The 24,984-nt window shown below is 24.4% G+C and overlaps 8 protein-coding genes across 8 annotated transcripts; 4 read left to right on the top strand and 4 right to left on the bottom strand.

Annotated features, from left to right (window-relative positions):
• Positions 1-1,494: 1,494 nt before the first annotated feature.
• Positions 1,495-2,301, bottom strand: Phum_PHUM523620 (uncharacterized protein; the record flags this gene model as incomplete). The annotated part of the gene is made up of 2 exons (XM_002431330.1): positions 1,495-1,518; positions 1,738-2,301. The coding sequence occupies 2 exons, from the start codon at positions 2,299-2,301 to the stop codon at positions 1,495-1,497; spliced, it is 588 nt and encodes a 195-aa protein (XP_002431375.1).
• A 2,667-nt stretch (positions 2,302-4,968) lies between these two features.
• Positions 4,969-7,624, bottom strand: Phum_PHUM523610 (uncharacterized protein; the record flags this gene model as incomplete). Its single annotated transcript, XM_002431329.1, has 9 exons — positions 4,969-5,106; positions 5,193-5,454; positions 5,558-5,749; positions 5,833-5,949; positions 6,042-6,255; positions 6,347-6,538; positions 6,627-6,748; positions 7,085-7,347; positions 7,553-7,624. The coding sequence occupies 9 exons, from the start codon at positions 7,622-7,624 to the stop codon at positions 4,969-4,971; spliced, it is 1,572 nt and encodes a 523-aa protein (XP_002431374.1).
• Positions 7,625-9,205: 1,581 nt separating this feature from the next.
• Phum_PHUM523600 (uncharacterized protein) lies at positions 9,206-9,838 on the top strand (the record flags this gene model as incomplete). The annotated part of the gene is made up of 1 exon (XM_002431328.1): positions 9,206-9,838. The coding sequence occupies one exon, from the start codon at positions 9,206-9,208 to the stop codon at positions 9,836-9,838; it is 633 nt and encodes a 210-aa protein (XP_002431373.1).
• A 274-nt stretch (positions 9,839-10,112) lies between these two features.
• Positions 10,113-11,428, bottom strand: Phum_PHUM523590 (mitochondrial 2-oxoglutarate/malate carrier protein, putative; the record flags this gene model as incomplete). The annotated part of the gene is made up of 5 exons (XM_002431327.1): positions 10,113-10,369; positions 10,458-10,575; positions 10,650-10,868; positions 10,970-11,151; positions 11,236-11,428. The coding sequence occupies 5 exons, from the start codon at positions 11,426-11,428 to the stop codon at positions 10,113-10,115; spliced, it is 969 nt and encodes a 322-aa protein (XP_002431372.1).
• A 2,757-nt stretch (positions 11,429-14,185) lies between these two features.
• On the bottom strand, positions 14,186-15,481 carry Phum_PHUM523580 (GPI transamidase component PIG-U, putative; the record flags this gene model as incomplete). Its single annotated transcript, XM_002431326.1, has 1 exon — positions 14,186-15,481. The coding sequence occupies one exon, from the start codon at positions 15,479-15,481 to the stop codon at positions 14,186-14,188; it is 1,296 nt and encodes a 431-aa protein (XP_002431371.1).
• A 1,602-nt stretch (positions 15,482-17,083) lies between these two features.
• On the top strand, positions 17,084-17,851 carry Phum_PHUM523570 (ADP-ribosylation factor, putative; the record flags this gene model as incomplete). Its single annotated transcript, XM_002431325.1, has 3 exons — positions 17,084-17,231; positions 17,301-17,575; positions 17,687-17,851. 3 exons carry the CDS (start codon positions 17,084-17,086, stop codon positions 17,849-17,851), a joined length of 588 nt encoding a protein of 195 aa, XP_002431370.1.
• Positions 17,852-21,354: 3,503 nt separating this feature from the next.
• Positions 21,355-22,593, top strand: Phum_PHUM523560 (smif, putative; the record flags this gene model as incomplete). The annotated part of the gene is made up of 2 exons (XM_002431324.1): positions 21,355-21,532; positions 21,557-22,593. 2 exons carry the CDS (start codon positions 21,355-21,357, stop codon positions 22,591-22,593), a joined length of 1,215 nt encoding a protein of 404 aa, XP_002431369.1.
• A 1,708-nt stretch (positions 22,594-24,301) lies between these two features.
• Phum_PHUM523550 (uncharacterized protein) lies at positions 24,302-24,910 on the top strand (the record flags this gene model as incomplete). Its single annotated transcript, XM_002431323.1, has 3 exons — positions 24,302-24,336; positions 24,368-24,620; positions 24,704-24,910. The coding sequence occupies 3 exons, from the start codon at positions 24,302-24,304 to the stop codon at positions 24,908-24,910; spliced, it is 495 nt and encodes a 164-aa protein (XP_002431368.1).
• Between the last annotated feature and the right edge of the window lie 74 nt (positions 24,911-24,984).

The raw sequence follows: 24,984 nt of genomic DNA, 5'->3' as shown, positions 1-24,984 counted from the left end.
TAAAAAAAAAAAAACATTTTAATGTAACAGAAAGAGAGAGAGAGAGAGAGGGGGGGGGGAGGGAAAAACGATAATTTCGTCTATTTTTAATATCTTGCCTCATTAGAAAAAGATAAAACACGTAAAATGCGTCACTTAAAAAACCTTTTAAATTTTCCGAAATATCCCCCCCCAAAAAAAAAATAAATAAATAAATAAATAAAACACCGTAAATGACAAGGGAAAGAAAAAAAAATTAATTAAACGTAATTAATAAACCGATGAAAACAAAAAAAACCAATGCGGTAAAAGACCCCCGCTCCCCAAAAAACGTTTTTTCTAAATCCACGTAAATAAAAAATTTAAATAGAGGAGAGAGAGAGAGAGAGAGAGAGAGAGAGAGAGAGAGAGAGAGAAAGTTATAAAAAATGGATATTATAAGAAAAATACTTAAAAAGGGAAATATATCGTCGTTGCTTGTTGATGACTTAATGGAAATTCAAAACCCTTTTTTTCCAAAAAAAAAAAAAAAAAAAAACACAATAAAAAAAATTTTTATTTCCCGCCCCCTACACCTCCCCTCTCTCCCTGCCCCCCCCCCTCGAATCGATATGTGTGGCCACCCACGAAAAACAAAAAAAACAGTTGTGACCATATGGTACATAACAATTATATTTTTTTAAATCTAATTACATTGAAATATTATTATAATTTTTCTATTGCCACCCGAAAAAAAAAAAAAACGAACAAACATTATAAATTTGGTTGTTTTCTTTTTTTTTTTTTTTTGGTTGGTTTAAATGATTAAAAATTAAATTTCCTGAATGTTTGTTTTGGTTGTTTTGGTTTGGTTTGGTTTTTTTTTGTCGTCATATTTAAGGAAATTACAGAACGCTTTGTTTTGTAAAAAATTTTTTTCTTGTAAATCATTGTTTTTTTTTTTTTTTCTGACGTGTGTTTTACACACAAATTAGTTTAAACGAAAAATCTATTATAATAATAATAATAATAATTGGGTTGTTATTGATAAGAACGGTAGGAAAAATTTTTTAGTCGTTTGTTTCGTTTCCTAATACCTTAAATATGTTTGTTCAAAGCAAGCAATATTCAGGTTGTTTAAATAATGTCAATGATCTTTGGTATTGTTCAAATTACAAATGCGATATCGTTTCCGTAACCATCACCCCCCCCCCCCCTACCCCCCCCGCCTTTTTTTTTTTTTTTTTCAATTTGTCACGTATAAGTAGTACCGACATTGTTATCAAATATTACCGACTGACTTTCTTGTTTTATAGTTTTTAGGCACAGTTAAAAGGTGTGTTTTTCCCTTTTTTTTTTTTTTTTTTTTGAATATAAATTTTTTTTTTTTTTTTTAAGGCAAAATTTACGTAATTTTTTTTTTTTTATTTTAATGTAAATTTGAAAGTTGCTTGTTCTCATTAGTAAAACGAGGAGGAAAAAAAAAAAAAGAAAACAAATAATAATTTATTGTTTTTTTTTTTGGAAAAAGTTATGTTATCTCATACTATTAAATAATATCTTTAATAATTTCCTTTTAAACGATATTTATAATAATGGAGAACAACAAGTGTGCGAATGTTTTCTCACTTTAAATTATCAATAAGTTATGATGTTATTATTATTATTCATAAAAACTCATCATCCATTTCGACACAATAACAATAATTCAGACAGTCCAGACGAATAAATTTCATTTTTTCTTTTACAAAATATAAATGATATGATAAATTTACTTACCAAAGCAGCCGATCTCAGACATGTTGATTTGATACAAATGGGAAATTTTTGCCGATGAGGAATATGTGGCCAAGTTGATCCGAGGACAATAATCACAAGTAAAAACAATAATGTCGCACATACCAAAAACAAACCAATTAAATATCCACAATGTGTTAATCCGAGTTTTTTACGAATATTATTTTCACACTTTGATCTAGACCAATCATAATCTTTTTCTCCATCGTTTCCTAACTGTCCAACCGAAAGTATTATTTTATTTTTTTTAGATTTTTTTTTAGAATTCGACACCGGATATTCACTAGTATCGTTTAAATATATTTTATCCTGTTTTTCCGCCAAGTCTTTAAACGGTTTCTTTTCCAACGAATTTTCCGATTCACCATATTTATTCTTATCAAATAAATTACCATTGTTCACAACGGGCAAACATGGTTCTTCCTCTTCTATTGATTGATATTCTTCTAAATTTCCTCCACCATTTTCGAAATGATTATTCTTAGTTTCGTTTATTCTTTCATCAATGATTCCTTCGGAGTCTGGAATACTCGTTGTGCTCGTCATTTTCTATCTTTTTTTTTTTTTTTTTCAAAATGTCTTCATTTACGTTCGTCTTGATGAATTTCAATTTGTTTTCATTCTACACACACACACCGACAGAATTTTTAATTCTCCTACAAAAAAAAAAGAAATCGTTTTAGTTTTAACCTATTTTTTTATTTCATCTTTCATTTGTTTAAAAAAAATAAATAAAATCTATGAGGAAAATTTTGAAATAGTAAATGATTTGCATTACAACGCACGTACGTGTATTTTATATGTAAAAAAAATTATTATGAAATAATTTTTATTGTTTATCGCTTTGAATTACGCATTAAATCGTGAGATTTTTTATTATTTTTTTTTAAATTACATAAAAACTATCGGTAATTAAACGTTATAAAAAATAAATTTTGATGACATTTTATTTAATTTTCAAAAGGTAGAATAGCAAAAAAATATAAACTGACTTTGAATTGTGTGAAAGAAATTACAGGTAAAAGCCTTGACATGCACCGTTTAAAATAAATTGTGGTATAGACTTAGAGAGAGAGAGAGAGAGATAGACAGACTAGTTGAAAAGATTATTTTAACCCAGACAGATTATTACATGCCATCAATAAAATATACATTCAGGGTTACAAGACTGCAAATAAGACAACAACAATATGATACCCGCAACAAAATTATTTTAACCCCCTCACTTTTCTCTTTTTTTTTTCTAAATAACATTATTATTATTATTATTATTTGAAAGTGACTCTACCTGTATATATACCTGATTCAAATAGTAATACATTTCTTTTCAAACATTATTATTATTATTATTATTATTAGATTTTATGATAAAATGACAACAATGACACTAGAACAGACATGTATAATGAATGACATTAGAAGATATATTGTTCAATTTTATTTTACCCCCCCCCCTTTTTTTTTTTTAAATGGTGGTTAATTTATTTTATTCACAATTAAGAATTAAACATCCCAACATTTTTTTAAACTAAATTTCAAAAAAAAATTGTGTAGGTTTAAAAAAAGAAAAAAAAATTGCCCCTAGACGTACAAGATGTATTTACTTATTTATATACATTTTTTTAACGGTTTTTTTTTTATAGAATCTACATTTTTTTTTTTTTTTTAAAAAAGTGAGAGAGAGAGAGAGAGAAACGAACCTGATTATTAAAAATTTTTTTATTATTAATTATTATAGGTCGAAAGGCGTGAATTTTTTCTCAATTTGCATTTATTTTATTTATAATAAATCATCGATGAAAAAAAAAAAAAAAAAAACAAAAAAACCGTTATTCGAATGCATACCAAATAATAATAATAATTTTTTTTTTTTTTTTGATTTTACAATAGATTTTTTTTTTTTTGAAAATCGTGACCGGATAACAATTTTTATTCATTTGTTTATATTCAATAAATAAAATTTGAATTATTTAAATAGTTTTTTTTTTTAATATTTATAAATAAATAAAATAATCAAAATTTAAATTTGAAATTCACCATTATTATCACTATTCAAATTGAGAATTATTGAACTAATTTACTAAAATTTCTCACTATATTGATTTATTATCATTATCTTTATTAAATATCATTTTGTATGAATTACTTTTATTATTATTATTATCATTGTTTTACCTTTCTTAAGTTAAAAAAAAAATTATTTTAAATAATAAAAAGATGAAGTGTTTTCTGTTGCTAAGCGGTTTCCCTCCATTTTGTATTATGTCAAAGGTTAGAAGTTTGAATAATTTCAATTCATTTTTTTAATTAATAACTTTTATTATTATTATTATTTCGAAAGTAAATAAAAGTTTTATTATTTTCTTTTGAAAAATGTAACAGTTTTGTTTAACAGTTACTTTATTAACAATAGTTTTTACAAATTAAAACACAAATAACTATTTGAAATTTTTTACATGGTAAAGAAAACGCGTCAAAAGTTAACTTACCTGTTTTTAACATGAATACTACTTATTTTTTTTACATATTACGTCGTATATAATTATGCACGTTTACATAAAAAATTATTAAAATATAATCCGAGTTATTTCATAATATTAATAATTTAACATAACGAATAAATAAAAAAAATTTGATTTTATTATTATTACTGTGTATATACCTAATCCACCGTTCGCGAGATTTCATGAAACTCACCAACTTCGTCACTGATTCGTTGTACGTTATTAATTATTAGCTTTTTCACCAGAGGTCTCTAGTTTCTACTTTCTTCCATTTTAATTTTACACTTTTTTTTTTTTAATTTTAACCGCCAAAAAGGAAAAACGTAATAAACAAAAAAAAAAATTCTTGTGTAACTAAATATTATTTTATAATAAAAATATTTTAAACTTTTAGCGAACAATTAGTGAAACTATAAGTAAGTTTATTTGTATGATTTTTACAATTCACGAAATCAAATCATGTTTGTTATCACGATTTTAGGAAAAAGATAGGTCGAAAAAGTAAAAAAATAAGCCATTTATAAACAAAAATATTACATGTTACTTTATTATTACTACTTTAAAGTATTATTTAAACAAACATTTTGACTAATTTTGACTCGATTTTAGCCGTTAAGTTGCGTTTATTCGATGAGCTGAAAATAAGAAAAAAAATATGTCGATAAAATCTTCCGTTTTTTAAAATTAAATTTAATTTTTTGATGTTTGATTACTTACAGTTTTTCGGTAACCTTAGTGGCTCAGTATCCTTAACCGAAACTTGATGGAGAACGTTGTGAAATAAATATTGTACAAATAAACTTTTTTCTTCGCCCACGCAAGGATCATAAAAACCTGGAAGTTGACTCTGGACAAAAAAAAAAAATTTTTTTATTTAAGGTATGTTTTTATTTTTTTTCTTGTAACTTATGATTTACAATTATTTACAATTACCTTTGACGACTCGTGCAAAAATAGTTTCGAATCCTTAACCAAAACTTGGAGTTGAATAGTAACATCAATAATTTCTAAATCTAGAGAATTTTCTATTTCTTGATCGGTGGCAGCTGCGTAACTTGACTGTGCCGTTGTGCGACCATAAGTTGCATGAACAATGATTAATCCTCTTTTACTTTCTTCCTCACTTCGAATTCTTGAAACGGTGGCTTTCATAAGTTCTTTAGCTGCTTTAGCTTCCCGTTGCAATTCGGCCATTCTAATCGTAACGAAATTAAAAACCGTTCTTTTTGTTATTTTCAAAAATTCAATATAAAACACTAAAACTATTTGGTGAATGAAAATGAAAAACAAAATTTCACCTAGATTTGTTTGCCTGTTTTTGCTTTTCTTTATTTCGCAAATGTTGCTCTTGCCTTATTGGATCAATGATAAGCTTTTTAATCAAAACCCATGAAAACAATGGTGTGATTGTGGCATAAAATACAGGACTAGGTAAAATTTCTTCGCAAAGCAATATTGGAAAACTATAAGTTTGATTCGCTCGATTTAACCTAAACCACATAATTATAATTATTACATTGCATTACTGGTTAACAAAATCCTAAGGTAAATCCTGTTGATATTAGAAATTTACTTGAGTTTAAGAGTAACTCCTGTCGGAATTCCTACCATTACAGAAGCTGATACTGCTGATTGTTTCGAAACTTGTTTTTCAGCTCCATATTCCAATAGTGCTCCAAAGGTTCCAGCTCTTTGAATAAAATTATAATTTTAACGTTTATTGTTAAAAAAAAAAAAAATTTACAAAAACAATGATGAAAAATTTTTTTTTTTTCTTCTTACTTGACAGCAATTTTTAATTTCAGCGTTTTTTCATTTTCATAAAATTTTCTAGAATAACTAAGTGAAATATAAGAATGAGGAACACCGAAAAGAAGGGTTAAACTAGTTAATGAGGTTTCTGTATTTCTATGAATGGAAGTTGACATTGAACTTTGAATCCCAGCTCTCCATGTTAAATCACCCATAACATGTTTATCCAACTGGTAACTTAAAGCTTATTTTAAATAATAATAATAGAATTAACGAGGTGAATTTTAACTGTATAAACATTCATAAGTTAAAACAGTAACACAATTAGATCTTACATGTAACTAAACCAGGCCTTATTCCCGATGGTGTGTATTGAAAAAGAGTAATTACAGTACCGAAAAGTCGCTTAGTAAGAGTTCGAAAACCCTTAATACTAAATGTAGGACCATCTCCCGCTCCTAACCCACATTCGACCCATGACTTTTCAGACACAACCTTTCTAAGAGCAACATTAACTGCACCACTCCCTATCAAATAAAAAAAAAAAAAATGATCTTTATGTACTCTTAGATCATAAATAATAATTCACTGAAGGTCAGTAATTAAATTATTTACCTGTTCCATTGTGAGTAGCTAGGTTTCCTGATAATGTGACCGTATCTTTGGTTGTAATTGGAGCTTCAATAGAGTGGGCAAATGACATACCAGATATTTCAATGTTTGGAAAACCTTTCGATCTGTTTTAATTTAACAAAATGTTTTTAGTATACTGATTGTATTAACTTTAAATTATAATTAATATACTTGCATGTCTTTGAATTCATCGTAATCATCATCAATAACTGGAAACAAATCAGTAGCATTAATATTGACAGTTACATTTCCCTTTGGATTTGTTCTTTGCTCTAGTCTTCTTTGTTCTCTTTCTCTAAAAAATTATTAAAAATAAAATATTAATAATATGATTATATAAAATTAGATGATGTTCAAGGTCACAAGGTTGAATAAGTCAAATAAAAATCGAGTAAATAAAAAAAAAATAAGAAAAAAAAACAAATTTTTTGATAAAACACCTTGCCAGCCTTTCATATTCTTCTCTGATTTCTTGTGGAGTTCTAGTTCTTTGAATAATTTCCCATCCTTCAGTTTCCAAACCTTGCACACCTAAAGAATCATAAATGGCTCTTTGATGAGGATCACTCAAAACTTCATATGCCCTTTTGGTTTTGTTAAATAAATTTTCTGCTTGCTTTTTTTTTTCCGGTTCTAAATGCTTGTCGGGGTGATAAACTCTACTTAATCTTCTGTATGCATTGCTAATTTCTTCATTAGTTGCCTATGAGATAATCAATAACCATATATCAATTTTTCAAAATCAAGTCTTTCGTTGCAATATTTCAAACATGAGAATAAAAAATAAATTAATTTTACTGTGATTTAAAAAAAAAAAAAGTAAAATATTTATGTCAACTTTTGTCATCAAAATTTTATTATGTTTATTTTATATTATTTAACCTAACTAGGTAAATTATTGTGCTTACTGCTCTAGATATATTTAAAAAAGCATAATAATCTTCTTCGACGTTGTCTCCGTCTTCGATTTCATCATCCATTATAATATATTTAAAAAATGGGTAATTCTAACCCAGATAAATTTTAATTTTTCTACTTGACAATTAATACGAAAATTAATATTATTTTGTTTGCAGCAATACGCAAGAGTCGTGAACTTAAAATACAAAAACCAAAATTTTTTTAATAAAAAATCAAATTATTATGTGATGCAAACAAAACTTTTGTCAAGATTCGAATTATTTATTATTTACTATTATACAAATTAAAACTTTTCTAACAATGTCACAACCACTAAAAAATTCTAACTTATGTGTATCCCATTCCTATATAGATTCTAATGAATCCCTGCATTGCAAGCCGGTACTGAATTTCGATCTATCGAAAGTCATAGAGAAAATAAACTCGCGTATAATGTTATTGGAGTTTATACTGCAATTTTAAAAAATTTCACAATTTAAAACTTTTTTTTTTTTTTAATTAAAAAAGGTTCAAACATTAAATAAATCAACGGTATTATAAAAAAGAATATCCTATGAGCTTAGGTAATGAATAAATTTTTTTGTATTTAATTGAAAAAAAAAAATTAAAAAATAATGATTGTAAATGCGCCAGGATTAATCCCAGCCAGGTTTCTAACATTACTGTCTCATTTAACGGTCCTTATTTTGATTATTTTTTCGAGAGTAAGTGATTTGTTCTTTTGTCAATGATTTTAGTTTTTTGTAGGAGAAAAAAATCATTTTTTTTTTTTTTTTTTTTTGATTTGTTTAAGCACATCTTGTTCTGCACATTTTACATATGAATACCTTCCAAGTTTGTTTTTATTAAATATTACAAAAAATATAGTAATTTACTCTTACAGAAAAATACTATATTTTTACACGATTGTATATCAATTACTTTTATTATATTTAATTATTTAAGTGAAAATAATTCAAATTTATTTAAAATTAAATTAATTTTCAGGAAGAAAATGTAAAGGCTTGTATGATTTTAGAGTGGACGAAAAACGATTATGACGTTAAAGATTTACAGTGAGTACTAAATTTAATTATTGATAGCACTAATGATACTTTACATCTATTTTCACTTAATTGTTTCATTTTAAATTACTTTAAGAAACTCCTATGGTATTTTTCAAAGATGTAATTTTATTTTTAAAAAACTAACCTCTTCTTAAAATATTGAAGCTGATCGACAGGTTAATTACTGATACAATAAGTCAGCAGTTATTATTTTTATAATTTTAAAATTAAAAATCGGTTAATATCGTTTTAGATTATTGACTGGCTTAGCAACTTCTATTTTTCTTATTGGAATCGAGTTAATTGGGTTTTTATGCGGTGTGTCTATGTTTATGCCTTCTGCTGCCATAATTTGTATCCTTTTAAACCTATTACACAAGCATATTTTTTACCTTTTTGATATTTGTAAGTACTTAACTTAACTCTCATTAGCTACTGCGGGACATTTTAGCGGATCGATAGCACTTGCATATTTTATTTTTGATGAGTGGGATTGCAATTTGTTTTGGTGGATTTTTGCATTTTGTTCTGTTCTGCCGGCAGTATTTGAAATTGTGATTGGCATTCAAAATTTAATTCTTAAAAAATTTTAAAATGCTTTCAATGTGGAAATATTATTCAAAATTGAACATCCTATCACGAATACCGGCAAAATTTAATTTTAACGTACCTGAAAAAGCAAAAGGAACAGTTGTGGAAAAATGGATCAAATACTGGGAAGGTTTAATTAATGATTATGCTGATGTGTTCAGGGATTCAATTAAGGAAAGTAAGAGTAAGCCATATAAAACAGGGTTATTAGCACTCTCTGGATGTTTTTTAACATATGCAGTGTATAACAATCCGACTGAACAAGATTTTAGGGATAGTGTTATTTATTACCAAAATTTATTTGGCCTTGTGGGAAAGCCTGTTAGAAATCCAGGAGTCGATGTTTACCTTAAAAGTTTAGAAAATTCATTTAATTTTAAAGTTATTAGAAGATTATCTTTGGGCATATTTTGTTTTATATGGATTGATAATTACGATGAAGCATTGGGACTTTACAAAGCACAGTGTAAATATTTAAAACCTAGATATTTGACATTTTACGAAAGAGTGATTGATGTTGGTTTTTTAAACAAATTTTGGATTCTTGAAAAAAATATGAGAGACTATGACATTAATCCTAATGAATGGATTGATTTTTCAAAATCTGATTACGGTTATAAAAATAGAATTTTTTGATATCATGAAATATTTTCTTCTCGAATTGATTTTTAATAGCACAAACAAACTTTTTAGTACTCTCCATTAGTTTTTTAAATGTTGGCAAATCTGCAAAAATTTTCATTATACATGAAAATATGTAATGATATTGTACATTTTGTAAAAATAATACAAAATTTATAATACATGATGTTTTAGAGGGAAATTGGGTTCGATTTTAAAATGAACGAAAAAAAATTTTTTTTTTTTTTAGGTAAAATTAGCCATTATATTCCATACAGTATACAATAATTTAATATTCTTGTGAAACGATTTCTTCTATTTCTTCCTTCAATACTTGTTCAACTTGTAATAATTTTTCTTCAGCCGGCATTGAAAGTTTTTTAAATATATCCCAAAAAACTAAAGTTAGTAAAGAATGTGGCCCTATTCTTAAATAACAAGGTCCAAAACCTTTGAAAAATCCTAATATTCCTTCCGTTTTAGACATTTTTATAAAACAATCAATAATACCGTTATATAATAAACCTTTTCCATTTTTATCAACTCCTGTGAAAATTAAAAAGAAAAATTTAGAGAGAGAAAAAGAAAGAAGGAAAATGTGTTTGTATTTAATTTCCTTTGAAATTTTAACTACCTTGATTGTAAAGCCTTGTTTGAATAACATCAAAGGGAGTTATTGCGGTGGCTACAGCAACACCGCAAAGCATACTGGCAGCAAATGAATTCCATAATGATTTTTCCTTTGACAAAAGCTAAAATAAACAAGGTAGTAATAATGAGTAAAACAAGGTATCGTACGAATGGAAAAACATGAATAAAACACAACCTTATAGTTTTCTAAAAACTCTTTAGCGGTACTAAATGTCGATAATTGAATACTACTACCGACTCCTACTCTCGGAAGTGACGAAAGTGAACCTCTCCAAAGTCCTCTTACACCTTCCGCTTTAAAAATATTTTTCAATGCTGATAATGTACCCGTGTGAGTATGTTGATACCCGACAGCTATTTGACTAGCGGCATGGCTTTGATAATGAATTTTTACCTTTACAAAAAAAAAAAAAGAAGGAAAAAATGTAATTTAAAAGTAATCGTTTTTTCACGTATGCATGTGTTCGTTCAGAAATCATTACATTTTAACATTACCAAATAAAAAGGACTTCCGGTGAAGCTTCCTAAACAACCCGAACAAGCGCTAACAATGGCAGTTTTGAACACATTAACTTCATTATTTTTATTTTTCGTCCATCCTAACTTTTGTGCAATGTCAAAACTTCCCAATCTAATACCATTTAAAAATACTTGAAACCATAAAGCAGGTACGATTCCTAAAAAAAAAAAAAAAAAAAAAAAAATAATAAATAGAATCGAATCAATAATATAACCTTAGGGAAATTAGGGTTATCCGTTACCTTTTTGCAAGGATACAATTCCTTCCGTTTTTGCAATTACATAAAATGCTTGTAAAGTATTCTTGTAATGAACGACATGATGTCCTCTTGCTTTTAATTCACCCTGTAATTGCATTCTCGTTTTGACAACATCGAGGGGGTTGGTAAAACAACCCGCCATAACTCCAGCCATTGCACCAGTTGCATATTCCATTTTTTTTTTTTTTTTCTTATTCCAAAAGCTTTCAATTATTTTTATTTATTAAGTTTTTTTTATTTTATTTTATCATAGTAGTTTATTCTGTAATAATAATAATAATAATAGGAAAAACACTTTTATTAATCATTTTTTTAAAGATTTTTGATGTGTAAAACTGTTTAATAATGGTGGTCGTGAAAAAAAAAAAAAAAAAAAAAAATTCAATGTTAAATATGCAAGGTAATTTGATGACCAGTTTCACCTTTAATTATTAAATCGATATATATCGTTGTTTTTGATTTATAAATAATTAAAATGAAAATTTTGGGGGAAAAGAAAAATGGCAACAAAAAAAAAATTTATGTGCAATTTTTTTTTTTTAATTTTTTTTGTGCAAGTTAATAACAAATAAATGAAAAAATACACTTTAATAAAACTTTTTAAATAAATAAATAAAGATTTGTAGAATTTCTTACACATTTTATCTTTTTTTTATTTTCATAACTTTAAAAAACTAATATAATAATATTAAATTAAGTGGAAACATTTTTTTTATTTTTTAAAAACACATCACTGCCATAAACACTTTACCTGTTTAAAATGTTAAACAAAACGCTTTTATTGCTAAAATGTTGATTATCTTAGCAAAAAAAAAAAAAAAAAAAAATGGTTTCAATAAATAAAAAAACAAACGGTTAAATAATATCAACTCATGATTTACACTCTCATAATTATATATATATAATTTTTTAATATAAATAAATAATTTTCACACACTAATCTATATAGTAATACTGTTATTTTAATACTTTTATAATTAATAATAATAAAATTTAACAATTTTTTCCGATCATATGTTAAACGTTACGTTAACAATGTAATTTTTTTTTTAAACTGATTTTTTGTTTTGAAACAAGTTTAACTTATGGTTTCAAATAAAAAAAAAAAATATTTAAACACGTTGTTGTTGTTGTGTTTGTTGTGTTTGTTGTTGTGACCTTTGATAAGGCTATGAAAATTGTGTAATTTTTGAATATTTTTTCAAACGTGTAAAATATACGAATACGTCGTTCATTTGAAAAATCGCGTCGCGGCGGCGAAATATGGCTACGTATTAAAGTCATCATCCTTGAATTTGTTTTTTTTTTTTTTTTTTAAATTGATTTGTCCTTATCGTACGATTATAATAATACTAAATAATAAAACCTTGAATAAGGTTTCTTTTCGAATTTTAAATTTTTTTAATAAAAAATACGGAAGTTGAGAGTAATTTTATATACCGATTTAAATTTTTCCCTTTTTTCATAAAACAATTCAGGTTAAATTTATTATTATCATCATCATCATCTCCTTTTATGCAATACTCATCATTATTATTATTTTTTTGTTTACTTAATTTTAAGGTACATTTTTACAAATAATTAAATTCCTTTTCATTTTTTTTGACAGTTATGTATGTACATGATTAATTTTTTTTTTTTTTAAATGATTTTTTATCATTTTTTTATTTTTTCTTCTTTTGAAATGGCGCCAGATTTATTTATTTATTTAATTATAATAATAAAATTTTTTAATTACAATCGAATAATTTCATTTTGTTGAGTAATCGATAATAATAATAATAATAATAATAATAATAACATAAGGGATTTGTTTTTTTAAAGAGACCATCGTGACGTCATTATCGTTTATTTAAACTATCGAAAAAAAATTTTTTTTTCGTCATTTGTTATTTAATTAAAATAATTTATGTATATTTAATATAATTTATTAATCATAATATCAAACTACTACTAATAATAATAATAATAATTTTTTTATTTGTAAAAAAGGTGATGAAACAATTAAAAATATTAATAAAGGCGATTTTTATAAAAAAAATTTTTTAGTAAAATGAATAATAATCCCGTTTAATAAGTTAATATTATTTATTAATTAATAAAAAAAAAAAAAAAAAAAAAAAAACACCAACAACTGTTTTGTATTTAATTAATAAAATATTTTATAAATAATTATAAATAAGGAAAAAACGACAAATTCAAACACAAACGACCGGAAAAAATATTTAATTCTGTAATAAATTTATGAATTTTTTAATTTCTATTAATAACTTTAAAAAAAATAATAATAATAAATAAACTACCAATTTTGACTATATAATACATTCACACAAAATATTTTTAAAAAAAATTCATATATATAAATAAACGTTCAACTTGTTAAAACTTTTTAAAATCATTTTAATCTGCGGCAAATAAAACTTCTCAAGGTTTTTTTTTTTTTTCATTGATATAAACGTTTAACCAATTAGAGTAACTTTAAAAACATTTGAGATCGTTTTTTCTTTTATGTTCTATCCTGTCATGATTACTAAACTTTATTTTAAAATTATTTATTATAATTTATATAAATATTTTATTTAAAATAATTTCACAATAAGTTTTTTTTCGACAAAAAAAAAATTTTTAAACAAGAAAATGATTAATCGAGTAAGAAATTATTCGATACATGTATATATAATTGTACATTTATTTTATAAATGATTAAAATTTATGTACATTTAATTATTTACAATATAAATTTTATCAATAATAATAATAATACTTATAAAAAAATTTATAAATAAATGTTAATTATTTTTTAAAATTTGATTCTTTGGTTTTGTAATTTATTAAATAATACGTTTTTTTTGTTCGGGGTTGATAAATGAATCAAATCGATTTAAAATTAATTGTGATTTTAAAAGTGAGATAGTAAATTTTACATGTAATTTTAATCTAACACCAATAAATTTTCAGAAAAATCTTCTGGTAAACCATTGGTTAAAGCGAATAATCTTTTTTTGTGACCGAATAATAAATCGGTAATTAAAAATATTTGAGCAGTTGCAAATGCTAATGTGACACCGAAGAAAAAATTTGCATTAGCTGAACCTGCATAAATCCATAGATTCCACACTGAGGGGCCTAAAACTGATGTTATTATTAAAAAACAAGTTGTTACAAATGTTTGCTGCATAAAAAAAAATAAATGTTTCCATATGGGGAGTAGCGAGAAGTAAAATCCTACATCTCCTAAACATGGATAAGATTTAAAAACTGTTGTCAGAGCTGTCAGAGTGAATGTGAGGAAAAAAGGTTCATCTTTTAAATGTAATGTTAACGGAATCAAATATAAAACTGTTGCATTTATTTGAAGGGCTGAAATGAATAATGCACGAAAATGGTCAAACATTTCAGTAAAAAAATACCAAAATAAACCAATGTTTGGTGTTAGATCATTTACATGTAAAATAAATCCAAAAGTGGACTCTATAAAACCCCAACTTCCTGCTATGTGATGACAGATTGCTAGTAAACCTCCAAACGTGGATAAAAACAATATTATTATTTGAAAAATACATTTTTTTGTTTTTTCAGAATGATAAAACTGAAGGCATAATGGAACTATTAATATAAATAAATAAAATGATTGTAATGTAACTAGTGAAAGTAATAGTGTACAAAGTAATTTTTTTTCCTTCACGATGGAGTAAAAAATACCGGTTAAAAGTAAATTAAAAAACGTCGTGGTTGTAAGTCCAACACAATTGAAAATAATATATGGATTAAATAAATAAGCATAAGCAACATAAGCCGGAATACTTTCCGAATTATTTTCAGTGAGCACTAAACTTTTTGAAAGTTTTGAATATTCTCCTTTTTGTAATTTGCGTTCTTCTTCTTTCGCAAGTTTTGTTACATATGAGCATGCAGTTTTATACAATAAAAATGCCACTAAAACATCTACGAACACAAATAAAATTTCAATATATGGTCCCAAATAGGTTATTAGTAATCGAAAAGTTACTAGAATTAGCGGTGACTCATGAAAGAGGTCACCGGAGTAAGGATCAACGTTAACACTGTACAAATGTATTCCCTCAAGTAACCTCTTCCAGGAATTTAAAGGTGTAGAAACTTCAACACGCTCTTGAATTGAAGATTTATAATTACTGTGCAATAAAGCAAATCGAATCACAATTGCAATCAAATAATGATACCCAGATACGTTTCTGGGTTGAAGCATTTTTGACAATAACTTATTAAATACTTAATGATTTTTTATTAAAATGGCAATCAACGGAGTAAAATAATTTTGTTTGTCGTGGCACTAGAAAAGACAACTTTGTTACGCTTGCGTACTACCAACGACCCCTCTACGTGGCCAAAAATCTTTTTGTATCCGCCATCTTAATATACGGTAATTTTTGGGTGGATAGGGGTATACCATAGCGTTTTCAGGTAGAATATTGAACTATACATTAGAGAAGTTGGTATGATATATTTATTTTACTTTTATTATTAATTATTTATTGCATGAATTAATTTTTTTTTACTAATAAACTTATTTTTAACCAAAAATGCTTAATGCATTTCTAACATTCTAATGACAAATATTTGTCGTAGGCCTTATCTGAGTCAATTTTACACCATGTCCAAGTTTAAATTAATTTTTCATTAATTTTATACATAGTTAAATTTTTAAATTATTGTTTTAACCGTGTAATAAATTATTTTTCTTTAAAATATGTATTACACGAAGTTGTAATGCCGCAACAGATTTTAAATTTAAATAGTATGGTAAAAACTGTAACTCTGATGTGTTGGCATTATTTAATTAATCGCTTTAAATAATTAAGTACTTAAATTTATAAAGTACAATTGTGAATAATGTACTTTTATTACAATAAAAAGAACAAATTATTTAAAAGAATAAATAATGCTTTTTAAGTGACAGATCTCAAGGTGTAACGTAGTTAATATAATGAGATGTAATGGTTTGGTTCATGATTGGTTTAATATATTTTTTGATTTTTTTTTCAAAATTTTATACTTTTTTTTTTTTTATAAATGCTCTTAAACTATTTTTTAATCATTGTTATTTATATTTATAATATATTTTATGTATGTATTTAGTTTATTCAAAAGTCATATTGTGCAAAATGAGGAAATTATATACTTTACGTTTTTAAGGTTATAAACGCTTGATTATTTTTTTATTTCGAAAAAAAAAAAAATTTAAGCAATACGTAATTATTTATTTATTTAATTAATAATTTTTAACTTTATTAAATTTGTGCAAATTTTTTCCTAGTCTCTTTAAAAAATTATTATGAGACTGGTAGTGTAGTTACTTATATTGTAAAGTTACAGATTATCCAAAATGGTGATTTAATTATTAGCTGTACCCAAGTGATCAAAAGTAAAATTTTTATTTAAAAATATTTTTCTTTTTATTTATTTAAAAAAAATTTTATATGCTTATTTTTTAAAAATTGGCTTTTGTTATTGGATGCATGAAAAAGATGAGTAATCATTTGCACAATGGATTGCAAATGGTGGATTCTAATATTACACATGTTTTACACGATAATTATTTTATTTTTTATTTATTTCTATTATTAGAAAATAAATTTTTATAATTATTTAAAACAAAATAAACTGGAAAAGGAATTTGTCTTTCAAGAGTAGGGTTGTATGTATTTATTGCAGATTTATATGTAAATGTAATCATTCATTATCATAAGTATTTGGAGTGTGAATTATTACATTTCCTATAAGATGGTAAAAATGTCAGTTAATTAAAATTTAATTTTTTTTAATTTTAGATAAATAAAAAGCATTCATCATGGGGAATATGTTTGCAAACATTTTCAAAGGCCTTTTTGGCAAAAAAGAAATGAGAATATTAATGGTCGGTTTAGATGCTGCTGGTAAAACAACTATCCTTTACAAATTAAAGTTAGGAGAAATTGTTACCACAATTCCAACAATAGGTAAAATAAAATGGGGATAATATTTACATTGCACAACATTATCATCTCACAATTTTTTTATTTATACAGGAATAAGTAACATATGGTATTTTTATTATTGTTTTACAGGCTTCAATGTAGAGACAGTAGAATACAAGAATATAAGTTTTACTGTATGGGATGTAGGAGGTCAAGATAAAATCAGACCATTGTGGCGACATTATTTTCAAAACACACAAGGATTAATTTTTGTTGTAGACAGTAATGACAGAGAAAGAATTGGCGAAGCAAGAGAAGAGTTAATGAGAATGCTTGCAGAAGATGAGCTTAGAGATGCTGTACTTCTTATATTTGCTAATAAACAGGTAATCTATTAACAACAATAACTACACTATGATTAATTGATTGATTGTTGTTAAAAAATCAAATTTAAATTTGTATATTTTTTTTTTTTTTACTTTTTTAAAAATCTGTAGGATCTGCCAAATGCTATGAATGCAGCAGAAATAACTGATAAACTTGGCCTACATTCTTTACGTAACAGAAACTGGTACATTCAAGCAACCTGTGCAACAAGCGGTGATGGATTGTATGAAGGCCTTGACTGGCTTTCCAACCAACTTAAAAATGCTAATCGTTAGGTAATAAATTATTTAATGAGTTTTTGGCTGTTGATAGATACCTGAAAATCACAATAACACCCGTTGTTTTTTAATTTGATACTTAATCGTGAAATCACTCGTAAACTCTAAAGTTGTTCAACTAGTGCTTTCGATAATTAAGTACCAAATCAATTGGTTGTTTGTACCTTAAACAAATTGTTATTCCAGCTGATTGTAAAAAAAAAAAAAAAATATATATATTTTCATTTCAGATAAGATTTCCAGCTGATATGTGGAATACCAATCTAATCAATGTGTATGAGATAACATTCTAAATATCATTCGAGAAAATAAAATGTTGATTTGATGACTTCTTTGTTTCACTGAAAGCTATTTTCGTATAATAATTTTCGAACTTGAATTTTTTTTTCACGAAATATTTGATGCATAACAAAAAAAAGTAAAAAAGCAAAAAAGCAACAAAAAAAAAAAAGTCACATTCGAAACTCGAATGGGACATGATTTGGTTTGCTGTTATTTAATATTTTATACCATTAAAAAAAATAGCGCCAGGTATATATATATATATACATATATATTTTTTTTTTTTTTTTTTTCTCTCATTTATTCCGCGATATAAAAAAGTAATTAATTATAATTATATAAAATAAAAAAGTGAAGAAAAAGTGATTCAGGGGGTTATTATTATTATTTTTTTTTTTTGTTTGTTTTTTTTTTTTTTTTTTAATTTAAATTTAAATTTAAATAAAAGATAAAGACAGAGAGTAAACATTTTGGTGAAAAAGCAAGAATTCACTGTAGTCTGGAACATTATAATAAATTAATTTGGTTTTAGAAATTATTTAGTTAAAAGACTTTTTTCTATCTTTTAAGTGTTTTAAACAAAAAAAAAAAAAATTTTTTTTTTGCTGGCATTATGTGATAAATTAACAACATTGTTGATGGAAAACATGGATGCCAAAATATTGTTTATACATATACATATATATATACTTTATTGTACTTCAAATATTTTGGGAAAATAATCAATCAATCGAAACTAGGATTACAAAATTAATTTTAAAAAATAATAATAATAATAATAATAGTTTTTTTCAGCAAATTTAACATGTTAATAATTGTTGCTTTTCGGGAATCAATAATAATAATAATAATATTTTTATTAATGCATTATCTATTGGTTTTAACCTAATTTAAAAGTAAAAAAAAATTAACAATTTTGTATTATTTTTCTAAATTTTAATAACAAAAAAAAAACAAAAAATTTTTTATTATATTTTGCATTAAGCTAAAAAAAAAAAAAATCCACAACTGTTATGTTATCCTAAAGAAAATTTACACACACACACATACATACCTGAAGGTACGAATAAAGTATATAATAAATTTTTTTGTAATCAAATTTGAAGTATAATTATACATATATATATATATTTATTTGCCAGTAAATCATCTGAATTAATTTTAAATTTTTTTTTTTTTTTAAAAAAAATTTGTTTTCATTTTTTTCTTTTTGTTTTTTAAAATTTGCATTTTCTATTTTTTTCATTCATTCCTTTTTTTTTTTTTTTTTATGTATAACGTACAATTAATTGAAATTTAAATTTAAAAAAAATAAAAATAAAAATTTTTAATTCACCAATTTAATTTTGATTTCGATGTTAATTTGTATTTAATAATTAATTAATTATAATTTGACAGTTTTTTTTTTTTTTTGTGAATTTATTTTGGGTTACAAAAACATTTATTTTTTAATTGTATAATCAAGCCATGAATTAATTTATTATTATTATTATTATTTTTTATATAAAGCACGTATAATTATTATTATGTATTCCACAATGTAAGCAATGTGATCTCGCTTTGGTGGTTTAGCATTATTTTATATAATTATTATTATTAATTAAATTTAAATTGTCATGCTTGTCATCGTCATTATCAGTTATCATTCACGAGTTTATATACTCAAGTTAACAAAAAAAAAAAAATTGAGAAATTTATAACGAATTGAAATTTTTTTCGATTGTTAAAATTTTTTATTAAACTCCTTTCATTGTTTTTTTTTTTTTAAAAAAATTTAAGTGCTTGCTTGGCATTATTTAAAATGAATTTTATTATTATTATTATTATTTTTATTTTCAATTGGAATGAAAGCTAAATAATGATTACAATTAAATTTATTTTTATCTAATAAAAAATTTTATTTTATTATTATTTTAATAAGCTGATTGTTTATAAAGCGATACAAAAAAATTTTTTAATTGAAATAATGTGCTAAAAAAAATAAAAAAAATTCTTGTATAAAATAGGTTAAATTATTTACATTAGTAATAATAATAATAATAATATTAATTCATAAAAAAAAAGCCATAAAACATGAAAAATTAAATGTCATTTTTTTCGGTTAATTTTAATTTTTTTTTTTTTTTTCGGTTGTTTTTTAATAAATGGAAAATTAATTGGGGAAAAAATGTGTGAAATGTTAATAAGAAGTTGTATTATTATTATTATTATTATTATTATAAACAAATTTTTTTAATAATTGAAGAAAGATCAGTTATTTATAATAATAATAATCTCAACGAATGACTTGTAATAATGGCGTTTAGTGTTAAGAAATAATAATTAATAAATAAAATTAATAATTTAATGTTTATTTTTAAATATGGATATTTATATATATATCATTCTTTTTATGCTATTATTATTATTATTTATTTATGGTCACTTTTAAATAATTAATTTTTATAACACCAAAAAAAAAAAAAAATACTTTTTACTAATGTTATGATGAAATGATTATATGAGTTCACAGCGTTCAAGTTCATCATTATTAGTCGTTACTAAGCGTTTTAGTTTTACATAAAGTTTAGTCATTTATTTATTGTTTGAATTATATGGCATTCGGTTAGTTATGTTCGTGTGGTAAGGTGTGATTGCGTTTATTGTGATTTAATAAATAATAATAGGTTTTAAGATTTCAATTCGTTTTGTCAAGCGTTTGTTTTTGAAATTTAAGGGAAACGTATTTTATTTTACAGTTACGACGCCATTAATTTGTATTTAAAAGTAAAACAAAAGTCACTGATTAATGAGTGAAACGTTATAAACGTCGCCTTTAAATTTTTCTTATTTTTTTTTTTAATGACATTTAGTTTTTATCTTTTAACGTTAGTTATTTTAATCTTATACTAATTTTAAATGTGAAATTATTACTTAATTTTAGTTTTGATTGGTAATGTAAACTATATAAAATTATTTTTCCAGTTTTTTTATTGCACTTTAAAATTCGTTAGAGTTAATTAAGTTTAAATTATTTATAAAGATGTAAATTAATTAATTTAACAAAACATCGTTTTTTAAAGTTTTAAGTAACAGAACAATAGTTTTTTTTTTTTTTTCTGTTTAATTTTTTAGTGCGCAAAATAACAATTTTTTTTTTTTTGCTATTGAGAGAACAAAGATAAAGTCGTGGCAGAGGAAATTGACTATTGACACTGGTTGCTTAGTTTTACAGTAAAATGGCTGATATACCAGCGCAGGCAATGTTAAACGAAGCTGCATTAAAAAGATTTGATCCGTATGTAAAAGAGATATTGGACACAGCAAAATTTGTTGCTTTATATACGTTTAATCCGGAAGAAAACGAATGGGAAAAAACTAATGTGGAAGGATCGTTGTTTGTTTATTCACGTACAGGTGAACCGTTTTATAATATATTAGTATTAAACAGACTAAATACGACAAACTTAATTGAACCCATAAGTCACAAGTTTGATTTACAATTACACGAGCCTTTTTTACTGTATAGAAATACTAAGTTTTGTATATATGGTATTTGGTTTTATGAAAAAGAAGAGTGTACGCGATTAGCTACCCTTATTCAAGAACTAATGAAAAAATTAGGGGGTAACAAACGGACCCCGAGTAGTTTGAATTCAAACGGTGGAGCTAACGTAGATATATTTAGCATGTTGAGTAAAGCCCAAGAAGTTTATAATAGTTCTAAATCAAATAATAATAGTATTAGTAAAAATTCAAATAAAATGGTTTTACCGCAAGTGGAACAAACACCACAAAGTGTTATGGACTTTTTTGCTAAAGCTGGAAGTGCACCTCAAAAAGCTGCGGTACCTGCAGGGAATTCGTCGAGGCTTGTTTTAGGACGATCTCAATCAGTTAGAGCAATAGATACAAATGACAAGGGTCCAATAAATCCTTTGATTCATCAACTTATGTCTGATCCAGTACATTCTGTAGAACATATTGAGAAACAGCAAAGATCTGTGACGCCTCAAACTCTAGAAAGCAATTCGCAATTGTTAAAAAAATTTATTAGACCAACATCGGGACAACTCATAGATATAGATTCTCAACCTGCGACAGATGAAACTCCGAAAAAGAATTCTAAAATGGAAAATGGTTTAAATTTTAAAATGTCTCCCTCATTTCAGTCATTATTTTCACAGCCTATTTTAGATGCACCTGATCTTAGATCTCTTACCACGCCTAAAACACCCTCTGAAACACCCCAAAAACCAGCACTTATGCCTCCGGCTATGTTTACACCTTCCGCTTTAAAAGACTCTTTTTCAAACGAATCGGAATTAAATTTTAAAAATACTGAATCGACAAAACCTGAATTGCTCACAAAAAATCAATTATTACAAGCTTTAAATTATCTTTTAAAAAATGACCCTGAATTTGTGACAAAAATTCATGAAGCATATGTTAAATCGTTAACGGATAAAGTTTTATGAAAATAACTTAATTAATTTATAAATCGTAACTGAATGAACGACCATTTTTTTTTTTTTATCATAAATAATTATGTTGCCGTTAATATTTTCACTTTTTTTTTTTTTTTTTTTCTCGTCTTTTAAAAGTGATATTAATTAATAATTACAATGTTTTCAAGCCAAAAATTATTTAAAAAACTTTTAATAATATTTCATATGTTGATAATTTAATTTATGAGAGAGGACTTTATTATGTGAAACAAGTCACCATGTACGACTTTTGAAAATTTTTATTTTTGTTTTCATGTTAAAACTCATTTTGTTTAAAGAAAATAATTATTTATATACTCTACATTTTAGTTTTTACTTATCCCATGGAAAAGAAAGGAAGAAAATTTTAATGAATTAAACATAAAAAAATTTATTATAAAGTTACTGTAAACAACTTGATGTTAATTACATTGAGTATTTTTATTTTAAACGAAACCAAAAAGCAAAAAAAAAAAACAAAACTTATTTATTTATTTTATTTTATTTTACTTTTTTTTTTTTTCTCTCCAAGAACAATTTACCGATTTTCGATATGTTATATGTGACAAAAAAAAAATTATTTTTAAACATAATTAATAATTATCAGATTTATTTAATAATATGCAGTTAAATAGAACAATATTCTTTATTAATTTTATCCAATATTAAAACATGTGTAAAAAAATTTTTATTTTATAAATAATTAAATTTGTTTTTAACAGTAAAGAAAAAATAATAATAATAAGAGAAAAGTATTTCGAAATCATGTTGTTTAAAATTTCAATTTCTTTAAGTTATATGTAACAAATAAAAAAAATTTATTTTTTTAAAACTGTCATTTAAAAAAAAAAAAAAAATAAATTATTGTTGTAATTTTTTCGATAAAAAAATTTTTTTTTTTTTTATATATATATAAAAATATTATGAAAAGTTACACTTGATGTGCAACTTTTTGTTTTTATTTTTGTTTTTTTAATTTATTTTTATCATCAACAAAATTTGTGAATTATTTGATAAATAAAATTAAATGTTAACTGGGAATAATGATTTACATTGAAGTTGTTTTTTTTTTTAGTCAAATAATTTCCTTGTCATTGATTGTTATGATTTAAAAAAATTAATGTTTAATGTTAATTTTTAATATTTTTTAATTTTATTTAAAACTTAAAAAAAATGAAATTGAAATTATGTAATTGTAATTCAATTAATTTTAAAAAAAAAATCGTTTGTTTAAAGTAAAGTAATCTTTTTTTTGTTTTTTTTTTTTTTAATTTTATATGTTAATTATGAGGAAAAAAGTAAAAACTTGAAGTGATAAAAGTACATAGTACATGATAATCAAGTAATTGATTATTTTTAGACGCAATTAAAATTTTTTATGACGTAGAATAAGGAAAAAATCAATATTATCTAAAAAAAAAAAAATGAATCTTGTATTTTATATTAATTATTTATTTTGTTTTTTCCTTTATAATAATAGTAGGATAATTATAACGTTTTAAATAAACTTCAAATAGTTTTACGTTGAAATTGACATACAAATTCATATTTAAACCATAGAATAAAAAATTAAGTTTTTTTTGAACGTGTCTTTAGAAACTAAATCTTTTATCTATGTTGTATAATTTTTGTTTTATTTACTTCAAAATATGTAATTAAAAAAAAATAATTTTTAAAAAAAAAAAAAAAATACTTTTATATGGTAATGGAAGAGATAATGGCCACGGCGATATTGTCATAACGTAATCAATCCTTCTCGCCAAAGATTTCCTTTTTGTATTGTGTGGACTCCTATACCTTGTTTGACATGGATATTTCCTTTTATTGGTCATATGGGTATTGGAACTTCAGTGGGTGTCATTAAAGATTTTGCTGGTTCATATTATGTAGGTAGTGATAATATGGCTTTTGGTAAACCCACTAAATATTGGCAATTGGATCCATTTAAAGCTTTAGGTGGAGTTGAGGGTTGGGACAAAGCAATCAACGAAGCAAGTGAGATTTACAAAGAAAAAATGGTATGTATGAAAACGCTATCAATTTTTTTAAAAAAAATTTTATTAACAAATGTTGTTGTAAATTTTTATAATTTCTATTTCAGCATAACTTGTGCTGCCAGAATTGTCATTCATTTGTAGCTACAGCTCTTAACAAAGTAAATTATAATAATTCAAAATGGAATATGGTAAAACTTGCCTTTTTAATAATTGTTTGTGGTAAATATGTCAATGTTGCAGCCGCTTTCAAAACTTTACTACCATTCATAGTTCTAATTAATATTTTTATATTTCTAGTGATTTTTCTGTAAATTTTTTTTAATCATAGACTTTCATTAGTGTTAATTATAAATATTCCCAGGTTCTGGATACTAATTTAATAATA

Source organism: Pediculus humanus, genomic scaffold, assembly GCF_000006295.1.
Source record: "Pediculus humanus corporis 1103172108285 genomic scaffold, whole genome shotgun sequence".
NCBI lineage: Eukaryota > Metazoa > Arthropoda > Insecta > Psocodea > Pediculidae > Pediculus > Pediculus humanus.
Note: the sequence above shows the minus strand (reverse complement) of the source record. Positions and strands in the feature narration are given on the sequence as shown.